Source organism: Lates calcarifer, linkage group LG11 (genome assembly GCF_001640805.2).
Source record: "Lates calcarifer isolate ASB-BC8 linkage group LG11, TLL_Latcal_v3, whole genome shotgun sequence".
In the NCBI taxonomy this organism is placed as follows: domain Eukaryota; kingdom Metazoa; phylum Chordata; class Actinopteri; family Centropomidae; genus Lates; species Lates calcarifer.
Window position 1 is genome coordinate 3962586 of NC_066843.1, and position 16620 is coordinate 3979205.

General features: G+C 41.3%; 1 protein-coding gene across 2 annotated transcripts in view; it reads left to right on the forward strand.

Annotated features, from left to right (window-relative positions):
- The first annotated feature begins 2500 nt into the window (after positions 1 to 2500).
- asic2 (acid-sensing (proton-gated) ion channel 2) overlaps positions 2501 to 16620 on the forward strand; it is a 325507-nt gene continuing 311387 nt past the window's right edge. The window contains exons 1-2 of one of the 2 annotated variants that reach the window (XM_018672144.1): positions 2501 to 2718; positions 5470 to 6090. In XM_018672144.1, the coding sequence (XP_018527660.1) occupies positions 5515 to 6090 (576 nt within the window). In that variant the 5' untranslated portion in view covers positions 2501 to 2718; positions 5470 to 5514. Of the gene's footprint in view, positions 2719 to 4242; positions 4680 to 5469; positions 6091 to 16620 lie in introns of those variants that run through there. The other variant, XM_018672143.2, reaches the window with a different exon arrangement.

Sequence of the window (16620 nt, forward strand, 5' to 3'; positions counted from 1 at the left end):
TATCTGTGGTTTACTCTGGTTTAGAGTCCTAGGAGGAAAGAGAACTTTCTCATCTCTGATGTAAAGTACAGTTAACTCTCTGAGATTTGGGTAGAGAGGCCTGAAATATCCAACGGCCATCCTTTTTAATGTCTTAGGTGAATAGTTGATGACTCACAATGGTTGCAAAATTGGAAAAAAAATGGCAGCCAAACTTCACATTGAAAGAGTAAAATGCGCTTTAAGTTTGTTACAGTATAGCGCTAAGGCCTGCTCAAGCAAGCAAGAAACTTTTCACTGGCTGTCTTATTGGGCTCTGGCAAGGTTGGATTAAAAGCCAGAGAAATGCATTTAAACATGAAGCTTAAACCATGCAAGTTCATTAAACAGTCAACCTAGAGGAAACAGTGGTTGATAGCGACAGTGGAGAGAGACAGGAAATGAGGGGAAAGAGTAGGGGAAAGATATACAGTGAAGGGTCCGTCTGGCTGGGAGGCGAGCTGGAGACCAGCTGCTCAGGGCTTGTGCACATATGGTATGTGGTCCAGCCATTCGGGCAATGGCTTGCCCTATGTTCTGGAAAATTCAATACCTGTATGATCTATGTGTTTAATATCTACAGTAGGTCTCCAAAGTAAAAGAAAAAAATGTAAATGTTTATCTACAGTTCCATGATGTTACACCACATTTGCTAATAAAAGGACCTTGAATTGATTTTGCTTTGGCAACAGCCGTTTCCAAGGTCAAGAATGAATTTTGAACCTCAAAGTTAGAAGAAAAAGGATTTAAAAACACAGTGAAAATAGGTTTCACTGCACACTAGCTTCTTTAATGCATTCTATACTGTCCATATAATACAGTGCATATATTTACATACTACTTAAATTCAGACGGATGACACATTAAAGGGAAAACCTGAATAAATGAGTTGAGGAATATGCAAGTGGTTCCATTTAGGGTAGGAAAGGTCACTGATTGGTTTGATGTGAAAGCATGAAAATACATTGGACAGCCCATCGTCAAAATAACAAATGGTTGTATATCATGTGTCATAATGGTGTTCATCCATTCAGTAGAGTTTCCTAAGGCTCTCAGCAGCATTACAGTGATACTTAACGTTGGTTTTCCTTTAACTTGTCACCTATCTATATGTAAACCTTTGCTGTGACACCTTTAAACTGAATGAATAAACATGAGCTATCCACATTAATCCAAGTCAAGAATGGAAATTTATGCCTGTACCCAGTGACAGAAAGAACAAACTCAGTCTCATATTTAATAATGTTGCACTAAGCCTTTTTAGCATTAATACCTTGCAAATTAAAAAGAGAAGAATATGGCAAGGCTGGCAAGGCTAACAAGACTCCCGCCTTAATAATCTTGTGGATGGAAAGTTGGTTGGATGGATAAAGCCAGATAAGATTGCTAAAGCATAAAGCCTTATTTTCAACCCTGGAGACTGTTTAATCCCTGTAAAACTACGCTCATTACCTCGGTGGGAAAAGGGGAGATTTGCTTAATTAAGTTGTTAAGAAACCAGCAAACCCTGCAGCTGTCTGAGACCACAGCAAATTTCATTTGGGAGAAAGACTGTGTGATCGACTGACAGTGTGTGTGGGTGTAGGCAGTGTGTATGTGTGTACTTGAGAGAGAGATAAAAACACAATACTGTATCTTTCAACTTCAGTCATTCTTTACTTTTAATTAGTGTTTCTGTGTTGTTGCAAATTGCTGAACTTAGTTTGCAAGTGCATAGAGATGTACAGATACCCCAAGATGCACATAATACTATTAGCCAGCATATATATATATATATATATATATATATATATATATATATATATATATATATATATGGAATAAGGGTGAATCTAATCTATCTAATATCAATGATAAAACAATAATTGAAGGAAATTTCAGCGTTCTTAGTCCTGAACTTCCAATAAATTTTGTGAAGTAATGTTCTTGACAACAAAAATGTGAGTTTTATTGGGAAAGGTATGAAAATGTTTCTGTTACAGGTCCATTAACTGCCACAGATCTAGTTCTACTTGGTGCCTCTCATAACCATTGTTTTTAGATTAGAGACTGTTGCACTGATGATTGCATTGGAGTCTTATTATTTTTCTTAACAATGAGATAGATACTACCCAAACACACTGGTTGTTCTACAACTATAACATTAACATTTGGAAGACATGTTCAGGTATATTAAGTTGAGGCAATAAGCAGATAAAAAGAAACCAACCAGCTCAGGTGAAAATATTCTCACTGGGTAACATCTATATTCTAAAGGGAAACCTCTTTTACCTGTTCAAGACTGTTAATGTTCCAAAATAAAAATAAAAAGTAAACATAAAACAAATCTAATCTAATATTTTTCATATAAATAGACATTTATTATCAATATATATCTTTTAACTGGATTACATGATGGTATTATTTTGTCTTTTTTCTCCTGACAAACAACGACAGCTAAAGTGCGCCACATCCGGCCGCCATCTTGATTGTTTACAGTCATTTCGGGGTTTACCGGACACCTGTGGACACGGACGACGGTGAAGCACACAAGCCCTGAAAAGACTGCTTAAATATGGTTTATTGTCCAACGCCACATTACTCCCAACAGAACAGTACACGATTAAAGGATTATTATTTTTTATTTGAAAGAAGATGAGGAGAGGGATTAAAACAAGGAGCTCGGCGGCCGCCAAACTTTGAAATTCGGACCGATTAAGGGTGAGCTAACATACAAAACAAGCTAACATACAAAACAACCACATATTTTTCTTTTTACCGAGTTAAAACGCATTATGATTATTGAAATATCGTCTTTATAGAATGCCGTACAAAAAAAGTATTTAGCGTAACCACAGTTAATTATTAATGCGTGATAATCAGCATATAAGGGTAAAATGCTTAGCAATGACGATGTTAGCTAACATTAACAAAAGCTCGGTGGAAGAATTAACCTAATGTATAATGACTGACCAATTTACAAGCAGGAAATAGATGTAGGGCTGCAACTAACGATTATTTTATTCTAGATTAATATGCCTCTTATTTTCTCGTTAAGTTGACTAATTGTGTATTCAATAAAATGTCAGGAGTGAAAAATGACCCTCTCCAAGTCCAAGCTCAGGTGGCTTGTGGCTTGTTTTATTTCACTCACGACCAAAAAAAAGAAAAAAAAAAAAAAAACCCACTCAAAATATTCCAATATTGTCCATGATATGTATACAAGGGCTGATAGTTTCAGGATCTAAAAACAGCATTTCTTTTGCATATGTGGTTGAAAAACGAGTAATCGATTAATCAAACTGATCCTTGCATCTTTAAACAGATGTAGCATTATGTATTTAAAGCAACTTAATTAAACCCTGCACTCCTTAAACTTAGGTAATGAAGTTTTTTTTTATTCTAATGATATTAAAGCATATTTTATAGGACTGCCTCTTTCATTTTGGCTTATCTGATTCTTTTAAAACTGTCAAGTACCCGTGTTGGTATCAGCCAGAAAATCCACCATTATTCTGTGGTATATTATTTGATATCTGCCTTATTGTAATTCAGCAAGCTTTTAACTTCTGTTTGCTGAAAATGATGAGGTGACTTTCTAGGATCAGGTTGACAACCTGCCTGTTTCCATTCAGTCCAAATCCTCACAAAACCTGATTTATTTTCTCTCTTACCACCTTTCAACACTCTCACACCTTCTTTTATTTTCTTGTCACAGCTCTATTCCTCCTGTCTCCTCATATATTTTCACGTACTGGCTGTTTTCTCTCTGTCTTGATTGATAAACACACAGCTACTCGCAAAGATAAAATGCCCTCAATTACAGATACAGGGCTCACAATTTCAGTGTTTTATACACGTGACACTCGCACTCTGTGTGTTATTATTCCCTTTACGTCCGTGCATGTGACATTGTAACTCGTGTGACCACACTTCCTCGCTGGCTCACTCTTTTTTTAGTTTTCCTATCTTATTTTTGTCCTCATCCCTCCCCTCAACCTACATCTCTCTGCCTTTACTCCTCCGTCTCCACTTCTGCTTCACTTCCCATGACATACACCCCCCCTCCTCGACCAAGCTGCCACCACTGTTTTCCCCTGTACTATCTGTACCTCTGACAGCCTCCCGTTTTGCATCCATCCATCACTCTGTTTGTGGTGACAAGATATGGAAATATGAAAGGCTGAAAGACAAATGAGTGAAGGTGGTGGTGTTGGAGGAGGAGAAGGAGGAGGAGGAAACATATTGAATAAGAGACTTGGCTGTGGAGAGAGCAAGCGAGGAGAGCGTCGTCTTCCCTCCTCTTTCTCCCCCCTTTCCTCTCTCTCCCCGCTACTCACTCTCTCTCACTCTGTGCGAGCATGTGTGTTGGTGTGTGCGCCTCCCTTCTCTCCCGGCTCCGCTGTTGTTCGCCGCCGCCACAGATGAGCTGGGAAGAGGAGGGAAAGCGGATGTATCTGGCCAGAAGAAGAGGAAAACGGGAGGAGTTTGGATCGGCATGCGAGACTAACCAGCGGCTCTGATCATCAACAGCTCTCCCTCTCTCTCTTCCCCTCTCCCTCTCTCTCTCTCTCTGTCGCTGTCTCTCTCTCTCTCTCTCACACACACACACAAACACACACTCTCAGACTCACACACACTCGTGCCGGCTGGATGTCTTCTCGCTAGGCTGAACGAGAGAGGTGCTTAGGCTTGTCATTAGTTGGGGGCACAGGAGATCCCGAGAAACCTGGATGTATTTTCTTTGTGTGTGTGTGTGTGTCAATCTTAATGCACACTCATGCACGAGATAGTTACAGCTGCGTGAGTGTGTGTGTTTTTGAATGGAGATGAGTCGGGACGTTAAACACACAGAGGCAGCTTTGATTGGCTTGCGGCTTAAGTGACTCTCACCTCTCGCTCCGGGTGTCACAGAGGACTTACCTCTGGGATTTTTGTCAATGAAAATCGAGCAGTCACACAGGGCGACAGAGTATGGAGGGGAGGTGGCGGAGGAGGTGGGAGGGTGGGGGTCAGTTTGGAATTTGGGGAGAGCGTGTGTGTTGAGTGAGTATGTGTGTGTCGGGGGTGTAGTAGGAGCTGCTGGCAGCCTCAGTAACTCTCAGCTCAAGGGAGTGATTGAGAGTGGAGGTGGAGAGGAGAGGGATGCCCTAAGGGAGCATCTTTATCCTCTGTCTCTTACTCTCCGTAGTAGTTATTTGGATTGTGGAGATCTTTGCCTTCTTATGTCTACTTCCTCTTCTTTCTCATTTGTTGCTTGGCTTTTAATGTGCTCGTTTTTCTGTCTTTATGTTTCCTATGAGTGTTTGCTGCAGGTCTCTGCCTCTGTCTTCTACTTTCCTCCTTGTCTTTTGCATTGCTATCTTCCTCTCCTCTCTTCTCTCTTTCTTCTTTTGTCTTATTAGCACAGTCGATATTATTATGGGATGAGAATCTAAGTCTTTTATTGACGTTTTCTTGCTGTCTGTGCAGGTGTGAGTGCACCAGGGGCTCCCTGGCTGAGGAGCTGGAGGGCTGATGATGGATCTGAAGGAGAGCTGTGGCAGTCAGGGGAGCCAGGAGAGCTCCAGCCTGCACCCTACCTCCTGGCAGGCCTTTGCTCACACCAGCACGCTGCACGGCCTGCGCTACGTCTTCCCTTATGGTCAGCCCAGCGTGCGCCGCTTACTCTGGGCTGCGGCTCTGCTGGCCTGCCTGGGACTGTTAGCCCTGGAGAGCGCTGAACGCCTGGCCTATTTCCTCTCCTACCCTCACGTGACCAGCGTGGATGCCGTGGTGTCGAGCAGCCTGGTCTTCCCTGCTGTGACCATTTGTAACCTCAACGCGTACCGCTTCAGCCGCCTCACGCGCAACGATCTGTACCACGCTGGAGAGCTAATGGCACTGCTGGATGTGCACCTGAAAATCCCCCAAGCGCACCTGGCTGAGCCCGACGTGTTGGCTTCCCTGCAGGAAAAAGCCAACTTCACCAAATACAAGCCCACGCCGTTCAGCATGAAGGAGTTCATCGAGAGGGTCGGCCACGACCTGAGAGAGATGATGCTCTACTGCCGCTACCAAGGCCAGGAGTGCAGCCCCAGCGACTTCAAAACCGTGAGTCCACTGATGCCTTCTTTTAAATGTCAGCTCTGTTCTGGGATCAGTTGGGGTCAGAGCATCTTTGCTGCCCTGCAGCCCTTAAAGGACTGTGGTACTGAGGTGTTTTGGTTGCGTGTTCTGAGTCTTGCAAGTTTCCAGAGATGTTTTTATTTTTTTTCTTTGGCCAGTAAAATGACTTGATGAATGCTGATAGCTGCTCTTTCCCTCCCACGCTGCTGCACTGGGAGTCTCCTGCTGTGCTTTCTCCTTGGGACTTTGGTGTTCGGCTGCACAGGTTGACTCTTGAGCTTTGTTCTGCAAATGTACTCTCTGCTGATGCCTTGTTGTTGTCAGCCTTCACATAATAACATTGTGCTTACTGGCACATAGAGTACTGCAACAGGTGTGTAGTATTTTAGTCGCTGAAGGAAGGTAATTGTTTTGTCTTGGGCCACAGTGAATAGTAAATTCCCCCAAATCCCTCTGCTAGTTTTGTTTATTTCTGCAGCCAAGTAGTTTTCTTTTTTTTCTACTACAAATCAGAACATTCAAAGGATGTTTGCGTACCTGCTGGTTTGTCTGATTGGACCGAAAAACAGCCTAACATTTGTGGCATTATTTGGATGGTTGCTAGTGTTGATTTCTACCTCTAATTTGGCTTGTTGTTGAGTGTAGCAGCCTGTTGTTTTGTTTGTTCAGTGTCAAAAAGGATGTTGACCAGAGCCAGTTGTTGTGGTGTTGTGTTATTAACATGCAGAGTATCATGTTGCACTGCTTAAATTGAAATTCTGATCATCTTAAGGCCTTTATGTTTTCAACAAATACTCCACTTTTTTGGCAGATCAAAGCGAGCAAGCTCTGGCACGAAGTTGATTTTGACACTAAAACAAGATATTCTGAACACCCACTTGTTGAATACTTGGACTCTCTCATACTGATTGTTAATTAAGTCCACCAGTGAATAGGTGAACAGCACACTGCATACAATATGTGAATGTTAGGAAAGGGAAGCTTTAATACCACAACCAAGTTTTTTTTATTGATCTTCTCCGTCACATCAACAAATAGGATGTCAAAAAGATGCCTCTGGAAAGTGTATTTTAAAGGGCCATACCAGAGTGTTACCACAAATCATGTATACACAACATTTCTGCAGACCGCTTTTAAATGCATGATGCATAATTTCAGGGTTAAGGATGTATTTATCCTGCTGTTAAAGATTGTTGGCATACTCTTGAGTTATGTAATCAATCAATCAACACCAAGTCTGCATTGGCTTTGTTGATATTTCACTGTTGTTGCTTAGTAATGCAGTTTAAATGCAGATTGACTTTGAAAAGACCATGACTAGGGTTGGGGGTTTTAATGGCTTTTTATTGAATCTGAATCTTATCAAATCCCATCTTGAATCTAAATGGGTTTAGCTGTAAACATTCACAAGCAACAAACGTTATAACTAACTCAAACTCAAAGATTAAATTTGTAATCAACACATTTTTTCAGCTGAAACAGAAACAACAACAACCAAGCAACAGATGAAATTAGCAGAATCTATACATTAAATTACTTACTTATTTTTCATCAGCTACTTTAACTCAAATATTGGAAAAAACACCTGAAATGGACACGACATGATCAAGAGATGCACTGATTCAATATACTGTTTCTGCAGTAATATTAGCACAACATTTGGTTTCTACTCTTGCTTACATCTGTTCAGTAAAGGCAGGCTGTTGACTTCTTAGTGCCACTGCGTCCATGGTTGCAGTGGATTGGTGTGGCAACCTGAGCAATTCATGTCATAGTTAAATTAAAACGATTTCAGTGAGTTGCATTTTTTAGATTAATTTATTAATCGTATAGTCTGTGAAATGTTAAGTCTGACTGACATTATGTATGATAATTATATCTGTTGATTGATTATTGGAGTAATCATCTTAGCTTTAGCCAGAGCTTATTGAATCCAGGTATTTTAGAGAACTGGAGCTGAATCCAAAATAGAAAAATCCCAACTATGACAAAAATATATTGCAGGCTTGACTCTGTGGCAGATAACACAACTTGAGGAAGCTGTATGATTATACCAGTAGACTTTAATATTGCACAGTAATGAGTGGAAACCAGTGGCTTCCTGATACAGTAGAAAACTACATTCGGGTTTCTTAAACACAGCCGCACTCAGTTTTCCTTCAATTACATTGGTCTATGGAGCTATGGAGTTATTATGTACGGTATGTATCATGGCACAGGGTCACGTAATGGGCATCAGCCTGGCTTTCTATTTAAAGCTTGTCTGCAGATTGCAGCTGATACAGATTTGCATTAACGAGATGTTCTTTTTGTTTGTCGGCCTCAAAAACTGACCAGTGATGCATGCACAACGCGAACTCTGGGATCTGATGTGCTTTGATGAGCTCTTCATTTTGTACAGAGCCAACTCTGTGTCATTAGCGGAGCACATCAGTGGCACTATTGCACCTCAGCTGTGTGTAATCTTTAGACGTTAAAGCTTCAAGATCTGTGTGTGTGTGTTTGTGTTACTGTTAGATTGACACCTTCATGTTTCAACCTGAGAGATGCTCAGCAGCGCAGATGCTAATTGGAAAAACAACAATGGTGGATCACATGTCGGCTGTAGTGATTTTCTATTCATGCCTTCAGACGGATGCCTCTCCCCCCAGAACTCTGATCCATATTGCAGTGAGCCGCAGCAAAGCTACAAGTGAGCAGCTCCCTGCTCGTTTCTGCCAGGAGAACATGTGATTTTCATAATTTCACTGTTGAATCTTCAGGGAGTGAATGCAAAGCTGGCTTGGCTCTGCCTCCGCCTTCCCATGTAGCCCCCACTGAGTGTCTGTTTGACTCCCCTTAGTAACCATCTTGCATGTAGTCTGACACGCCTTTGACCTCCAGCTGGGTTCAAAGATAATCATGTTGACAGAGAGGCTACTAGAAGGCACTGTCATCCTCTTTGCCCTCTGCCTGTTGCTGCTGCTGCTGCTGCTGAGCTCCTCCTGACTTCTTCCCACTTCTCTCTCGCTCTCTTTCTCTAGACTCGCTCTGTCTCTTCCCTCTCTGTCACTGCAGCGACACACCTTCATATCTCCGGCGCCCTCTGAGAGAGGGGAGAAAAAAACCCACAAAACAAAACAAAACAAAAAGCACCACGTCCCTAAAAATAGAAAAATACATGCATGGATGCACTCAGACACATGCATTCACACAAATGCATGCACAGACACGCAAAAATATACGCATACATGACACACACGTACACGCACAGAGGGACGACATAACCATGACACTCCGGGGACCCGAGTCAGCGTTTGAGTGACATTGTGATGAATGACCGTAGGGGGGATTGTGGGGACATGGGACACAGTGTGATGTGACTGATGTAACTGGAGCAGAGCGCTGCACAAAAGGGAAAAATGGCATCAGCGTGTGCATTTCCACCTATATGCATGTATTATGTGTGTCTCTTCAGATGTGCAGACTGCTCATCTAGTTAATTTATGCTCACACGAGAGCACGTCTGCAACCCACATGACACGATTCATCCTCCTAAATAGGCACTTTGGTACACTTTTTTTTTCAAAGGATGCCAGAAAAGGAGGGCAGATCTCGAGCCAAATTCAGCATTTCTCCCATTCAGGCAGAAGGAGAGAAACGATACAAAAGCCTGCTTTCACCCTGTTTAGACATTCTTGAGTGGTCAGAGTACAGCTCAATCCCAGTTTGTTAAGGTGTGATCAGTGAGAAAGTTGTGGAGCTGGCAGAAAAAAACCAGAAAATCCAGAGTTTGTGTCGTGAAAGCCAACTGAAATATTTTACTTTATTTAAAAATGTGAGAGGACTGGAACATAATTTTATCTTTTTTAACCTAAATCATGCCACAATGACATGATCAGATTGATTATCATTTTGCAAAATTCTGTTTAAAGCGGGAAACTAACAAGAAATTGCATTACAGAAATGTCTGTGATATGTTTGAGGTAGGTTATGTAATGGTGTCACTGTCAATAGTTTGGCCACCAAAGAGCACTGACAGCAGTATTTTTCAGCTGTAAAATATCCAGCTCAGTGCAGAGCATGGTCACAGTTCTTTAATAACTACATCTAATGGATGCTCATGCTTGTGTTGATTTGATAACTGAGTTTTAGTACAAATACCACCTCAACCTAGGAGATATACAGTTTCTACTAAACTTTTCTTCATCTAATAAAAGAAGCTAAACTTCTCAGATGTTAAATGTTGTCTAAACACAAGCAGCCATACATAAACCCAAAGAATACATATGAGATACGATAAAAAAGAGTCTGTGCCAAGCAAAGCAAAAACCGTAAATGATTTAAATTTGGCTGCCATCCCCTTTGAAGTAGTACACTGCTCCCAGTGCTGTCACGCTTCAAACGCTCTCTGGAAGTCCCGTTTTGTAAGTACGTCAAGCACCATCTGCGACTCGCACTGGGTCTCCTCTGTTGTGTCAAAACGGCGATCCTTCAGCTTGAATTTGGGGACTAATTCCCCGTGCATAACCCCACAAATGTTGAAGAAAACAGACTATAGTTAAATTGTAAATTCACACCTGCAAGTGGCCATAAAAACATGTAACAAAGATCCTGATATTCATCTTATAACATTAAGTAGAATACTGATTCACGAATGATATTGCTTACAGCTGCTGCATTTGCGTTACCGTGCCATGCTCCGTGTGTTTGCAACAGGAACAGTCTCAAAACTTTTTGATCGCATGTGTAAAAAAGATCATGGATCAAATAAGTATTACCCAGCTCTGCATTTACAATATTATGATATATTGATATATAAAAATAGTCCTTCTCCCAGTTTTTAATGGGTCACCTCACCAGAAAAAAAGACCACCTCTGCTAACATCATAAAAAAAATTAAATACACTTTGATGTAATAAAACATTGACCTTCAAGAGGAGGGAGCTGATATCAAATGTCATATTTAATGACAGTGACTGTGGTTTAACTTGCAATCTATTAACTAAATTGGTCTTGAGATGAGTCAGGACCCAGATGTTTTATCACTTCACTTGTTGTATTTTCCTGTGGTAAAATATCACAATTTTGGTTTTAAACATAGCGCCCAGCCTCCCTTAAGAAGGTGTGATGATGTGTCATGTGTGCAGGAATGAGTGGACACCCTCCTTGCCCGTTTTTGTTTTTGCCGCGTGTGATTACAGCCATGATTAAACGCTGATTGATCACACTGACAAGCCACATCAGTGTCTGCCAGGGTGAATCATCTCAGTGCATCTGGCCCTGCACTCGCTGCATGCCTCAGTTAGATATATAAAGACCCCTGGAGCACTGCAGACCAAGAAGGACCCTATCACACTCTCTGCCTTAATGTGAAACCTGATAGCAGCCAGACCCTGAGCTCTGTATCAGACACTAATTATCCACTCGTCTATTCCTCTTACCAGAGCCTTGTTGGAACAGCACAGCAAATATAATGGTGCTGACTGTTTACAGCAACAGCAATTAGCCATTACATGCAACCTGTGGCCTTAGCTCCTCAGTTGCTGATTATTGCATAGCTAGATTTGCCTTGCTCTTGCGCCAGCAGAGCCGTACAAGACCACTTCCAGTCACCCACTGGGGAGGATTGTGTTCTGTATAATCTGTCCTTCCCTGCTCCATCTCTCTAACTGCATTTTATCATCTTCAGATTCATTTCTCAACATTTGAAAGCCCGATGCATCACATTTGGTTTTAGTGGATGTACTGTATTAATCACTAATGTGGCATTAACATGGCATTTTACATTCCCGGCAGGCATGATGTCTGAGTCTCTTAAAGGGCATGGAAAGCACCGCCGCCACCCATAAGCCTGCCTCTCTGAAACACCCTGGAGAGGCATCGGCAACCTGTGCTATTTAACCAGCTTGGAAGAAAAGCTGGAGTGCAGCCACAGACAGACAGCTCAGTGTGGATAGTGCTTATGTGGTAGACACTGCAGCTGTCTGCAGTGGTGGATTATGGTAGGGCTGTTGATATAGCGTGTGTTGTGGCGAGGCTTAAAGCAGCAGTCATTTTCCCTGAAGGGTTTTCCTCATCCTCAACAGATACAGATTTTTGGGTTGTTCTAACAGTTAATGGTTCAGTGATTAATAAAATGATTAATTGAATAATTCAGTTTGTTTCATGTCCAACAAAAATTAAGAAAGTTTGGCATAATCTTAAACTGCTTCATTCATTATCAGAGCTTGGTCTTGGTCTGACAAATTTGTCTCTAAATAAAGTATTTTACTGAGGGATGTGCATTGTTTAAAACTTACAATATTTGATGGATAAATGTTTGCCATTTCATGTGTGTTAGGCATATCCTGATAATGATTTTTGCTCTCCCTCCTTATTAGGGGCACTGTGTTTGGACAGTATGCATGTAGCTTACAGTGAGCCTATGTTAAAATTAGTGAAGCAGTTCATCAGGATTGTACCAATATGCTTATTCATTCTTGTTTATCTCCCAGATAAAGACATAGAGTTAATGTCTTGGTCATGAAATCCTAAAACAGCGCGCAGTGTCTCTCCTGGTGGGCTGCTGACAGTGTTGTCAGCCAGTGTTAACTCGCCATAACACCAGTAGTTTCTGCCTTAGCAGTGCATGTTCACAACTTTGAATCATCACTGTTTGCCCTATAATATTGTAAGCCTGGTGTCATAGCTGTCCTATAGTTGCTGTTGTAGCAGGAGGAAACGTGGACAAGGTTAAGACAGGCTTTCTCTGTACTTAGCATGTATGAAAGACTGGAGTTCAAATGCAGTCTCAAACAATAGTAACACATAAGTGGTCGTGGTTCACTGGGGAAATGTGACTGAAATGGATGTAAAACCACTCTTTTGTTGGAAGGTGTTAAATTATTTTGTGCGTTCACTTCACTGTGCAGTTCCAGCACCTCAACAGTGTTTGTAAATGAATATGGCTTAGGGCCTAGATCAGGGCCTAGATCAGCTCTAGTTTGGCTCAGGACATCACTAACATATGTGTTTTATTTGCTGGCCTAGTTAATCACCTAGTTTTTTTTTGTTTTTTTTTCCTTTTGAGCGAGACAAAAAATGAGAGATTTATGGAAGAAAGCAGTGTCACTGACTGAGAGGAGGTGAAGTCAGGACATGAAGTCACGGTTTGAGTCTGGGTGTCGGCTGGCATTCACACCAGGAAAGAGGAGAGGAGGAAACTGCAAGAGAGGAGACGAGTACGGCCCATTACCTCAGCAGCCTGTCTGGAGACCTACTTCATCTTGGCCACAGGAGGAGGAGAAAGAGGAGTGTGCATCTGTGTGTTTGCTCATGAGTGTGCGTTTTAATGTGCTAGAGGGTGTGTTTATATTTTCATGTGTGTGGGGGTTTGTGTTGTAATGTGCTGTCACATGCAGTCAGTTTTGCCCTTCATACATGTGTGTGTATGTGTGTGCATGTGGTGCAGCTGCTCTATGCATCAGCCATCAGTTGCTTAAAGCAGATATTGACTAATGGTTATGAAATCAAAGGTCAACTGGCTAGTTAGCTCAAATCCTCTTGGTCTGTTTGGATGCTTCTTAGTGAAAATTGCAAGCTGTTGGCATCAGCAGCTAGCTTCCAAGAAAAATTATGTCTTGTGTGATCATGATGCTTATGCTTTATTGATCTGCATCTGCATGGGAAATCCTCTTTTTGTTTACTAATGTCTGCAGACTGGGGCATGATGAGAATATAATGACGATGGTGATGGTTTCAAGAAAAAACTTATGATTCCACTTCTGCACCCAAACTGTAATTACTGTGTTTCTTTTGTGTTGAAACTTACAGTATAATGGCTAAAACTGAGCACTTATTTTGATGGTGATTATGCCCTGAATTACATGTCAAAAAATTCAGAATTGTAGGCTACTCGTATAATTAAACTAAGGAAAATCCTGGCAAATTTATGTTTTGCTGAGAAATTCATGAAACAGTCTTGGTTGTTGTCAGAAAACATAGTGTAGGTGGGTGCTTGTGTAAAGGCTGGAGGTTGCCATCACATTCTTATTTATGCTCCTCGCAGCTGCAGAGTGTTGGAGGTTTCAGGTCTTGTCAGGTTTCTAGTTAAGCTATCACAATATTCTGTCTGAACATAGTTTACTTTTGTTATGGCAGCTTTTCCACACTTGGGGAAATTCTTGGAAAACACAGAGTTGTAAAACAGTTAAGTTCCGACCCCTTTCATGTTTTCAGCATTTGACTTAGAATGGCTTTTTACAGCTCACTGTCTACATGCAAAAAACATAATGAAGCTTAATATCCAAAATTGAAATTGGCTGTTCTTGAACTGAGAAATCTGAATTTGCCACATCTGACTGATGAAGTCACACTTCAAGTTTAATACATTGCATTGCATCTGGCTTATCAAAGGCAGACTTCAGGTTTAGGTGGAAGGGGAATGTTGCTTATCTGAAATGACAGGAGAAATAATAATAATTTAAATTATTTTGTTGCTGCTGGATTAAAATTTGTGGCAGATAAAAACTCTGAAGCCACATTCGGTAACACGGTGGTGACATAAATAATTCCTGACCCAAATATAGAGTATTTATTTGATAAGGAGAGGATTAGTTGTACGCAATGTTGTAAACTTCTCACAGCGACGTAGTGATGACTGTGCATGTTTTAGGAGTTTGTCTACTTGCCCTCAGTGATGCTGCTTTGATGGGAAGTTGGCTAACAAACAAACCGTTACCTTGCTCTGTTGTAAAAATTGTGCCTGCTGCACTGTTGATAGAAGTGGTAACGATTTAAAGCCCCTGTATTTCAAAGGGGAACAACTAACAATAAACTGAACATGTGACACAAAGCTGAACCTCATCCATCACCTGTCCTCTACTTGATCTGCTTTGCTTCTTTTCCTGCCTCTACGCTGTATAAATACAGATGATGACTACATCCTCTGCAGCATAACGACAGCTCTGAGGATTTTGTCAGCAGAGTGGTCAAACATGTGATTTCGCTGCCGTCTGCAGTGATACTGTTCCTCCTGTGCTCTCTGTCTCCTGCTCTGTTTTTATATTACCTTTCATGTCTGTCTCAGCCCTCTTCCCCTCTCCATAATTTACCACGTAGTGTCTGAGCTGAGCGTTAGATGCTGAGACCTGACTGGCTGGTTTTGGAAAAAATCACATGCCCTCCTTAAACAGGCCGACAGACTCTCCTAGACTCCCCTTTTTGTCCACCTGTCTGTCTCTCTTTAATCTCCGTAAGCTGCCCGGGAGCTCTTTTGATCTTGACGTTCAGACTCACCTGAGAGCTGTGTGCTCGAGGCCTCGTGGGTCTGTTTGCCGGGCTAAAGAGATTTAGGCTGCTTTAATGGAAAGTGACGACTGCTTAAATGGATACCGTGATGTGTTGAGTCACAGTGTCTTTTGTCATGTTTGCTAAACGCTTGTCACATTTTGAGAGTGGAGAAAAGGGCTCACAAACAATTTTTTTCATTATGATTCAGTCAATTTATCTCTCAGACTTTACTTTCTACAAAATGTCAGGATGCTTCACCTTGTAAAAAAATACAGAGAATATTTGGAGAGCTACTGTAATTTGCAACACAGAGACTTTTTTGTGCCTTCTCAGTCTGCTGAAATACCAGTCTAAAACTTTGAATGCCAAGCTATCCCGTCAACAGTTTCACCTGCCCTTCTGTCTCCAGGTGCGGCTGCTGTCCTCCTGGAAACGATCTTAACATCGGTGTCAGGACGATGTGCACTCTTTTTGTCAAAATGACGCCTGTGTGCAGGACAGCGTGTCTGGAAATCACAGACATTAGCCCCACAAGACCAAAGTTGGATTGATTCTCTGTTCTCAGCTGCTGCTTCTTTTTCTCCTCCACACATTTGGCTGTATCCTTCACAGAGGAATAATGACAGCCTGAACACATGATGAATTTAAGTTGAGTGGAGTAGGCCATTTTGCTCGCTAATTAATGTTGCATCATAAATATAGATTATAGATACACAGCCTACGTTTATACACTACCAGTGTTTTATTATAAAGTGAATATTGTCATAATTATACATGCCAATCAGGGGAAGAAGGAGAAGAAGGAAAGTGATTCTTCTATGTAGTATTTTATAATTTAAATTTGAATTATTACCGAACTCTGCTGCAGTCCTCTCTAACTCTGGTACATTTTAGCATCTTTCAGCTCATTGTTTTGGTTTTATTGCCCACAAATGTAGTTTTCTGGCTCACTCTCATTGCTTTCATCTCATCCAAAAACAGAGATATTGGACTTGTGTTCAGCAGGTAGCCATAAATCCAAGTGAATGCTATGTGTAACTTTAAAAAGTGGATAGAATTGGGCTTTAATTGTTTTCTGCTGCCCCAGAGTCAAAGGAAAAAAAAAAAAAAACACATTTTGGTATCCTGACAGATTACTTATCATCTTGTGAAGAAGTATTGTAATTACCTTTTTAACTATTTATCTTTACTTTGATTAGTCTCACTGCTGTTTGTGTAGCAGCATAAAGGGAGTGTGAAATCATGGCTTTAAATCAGAAGCAT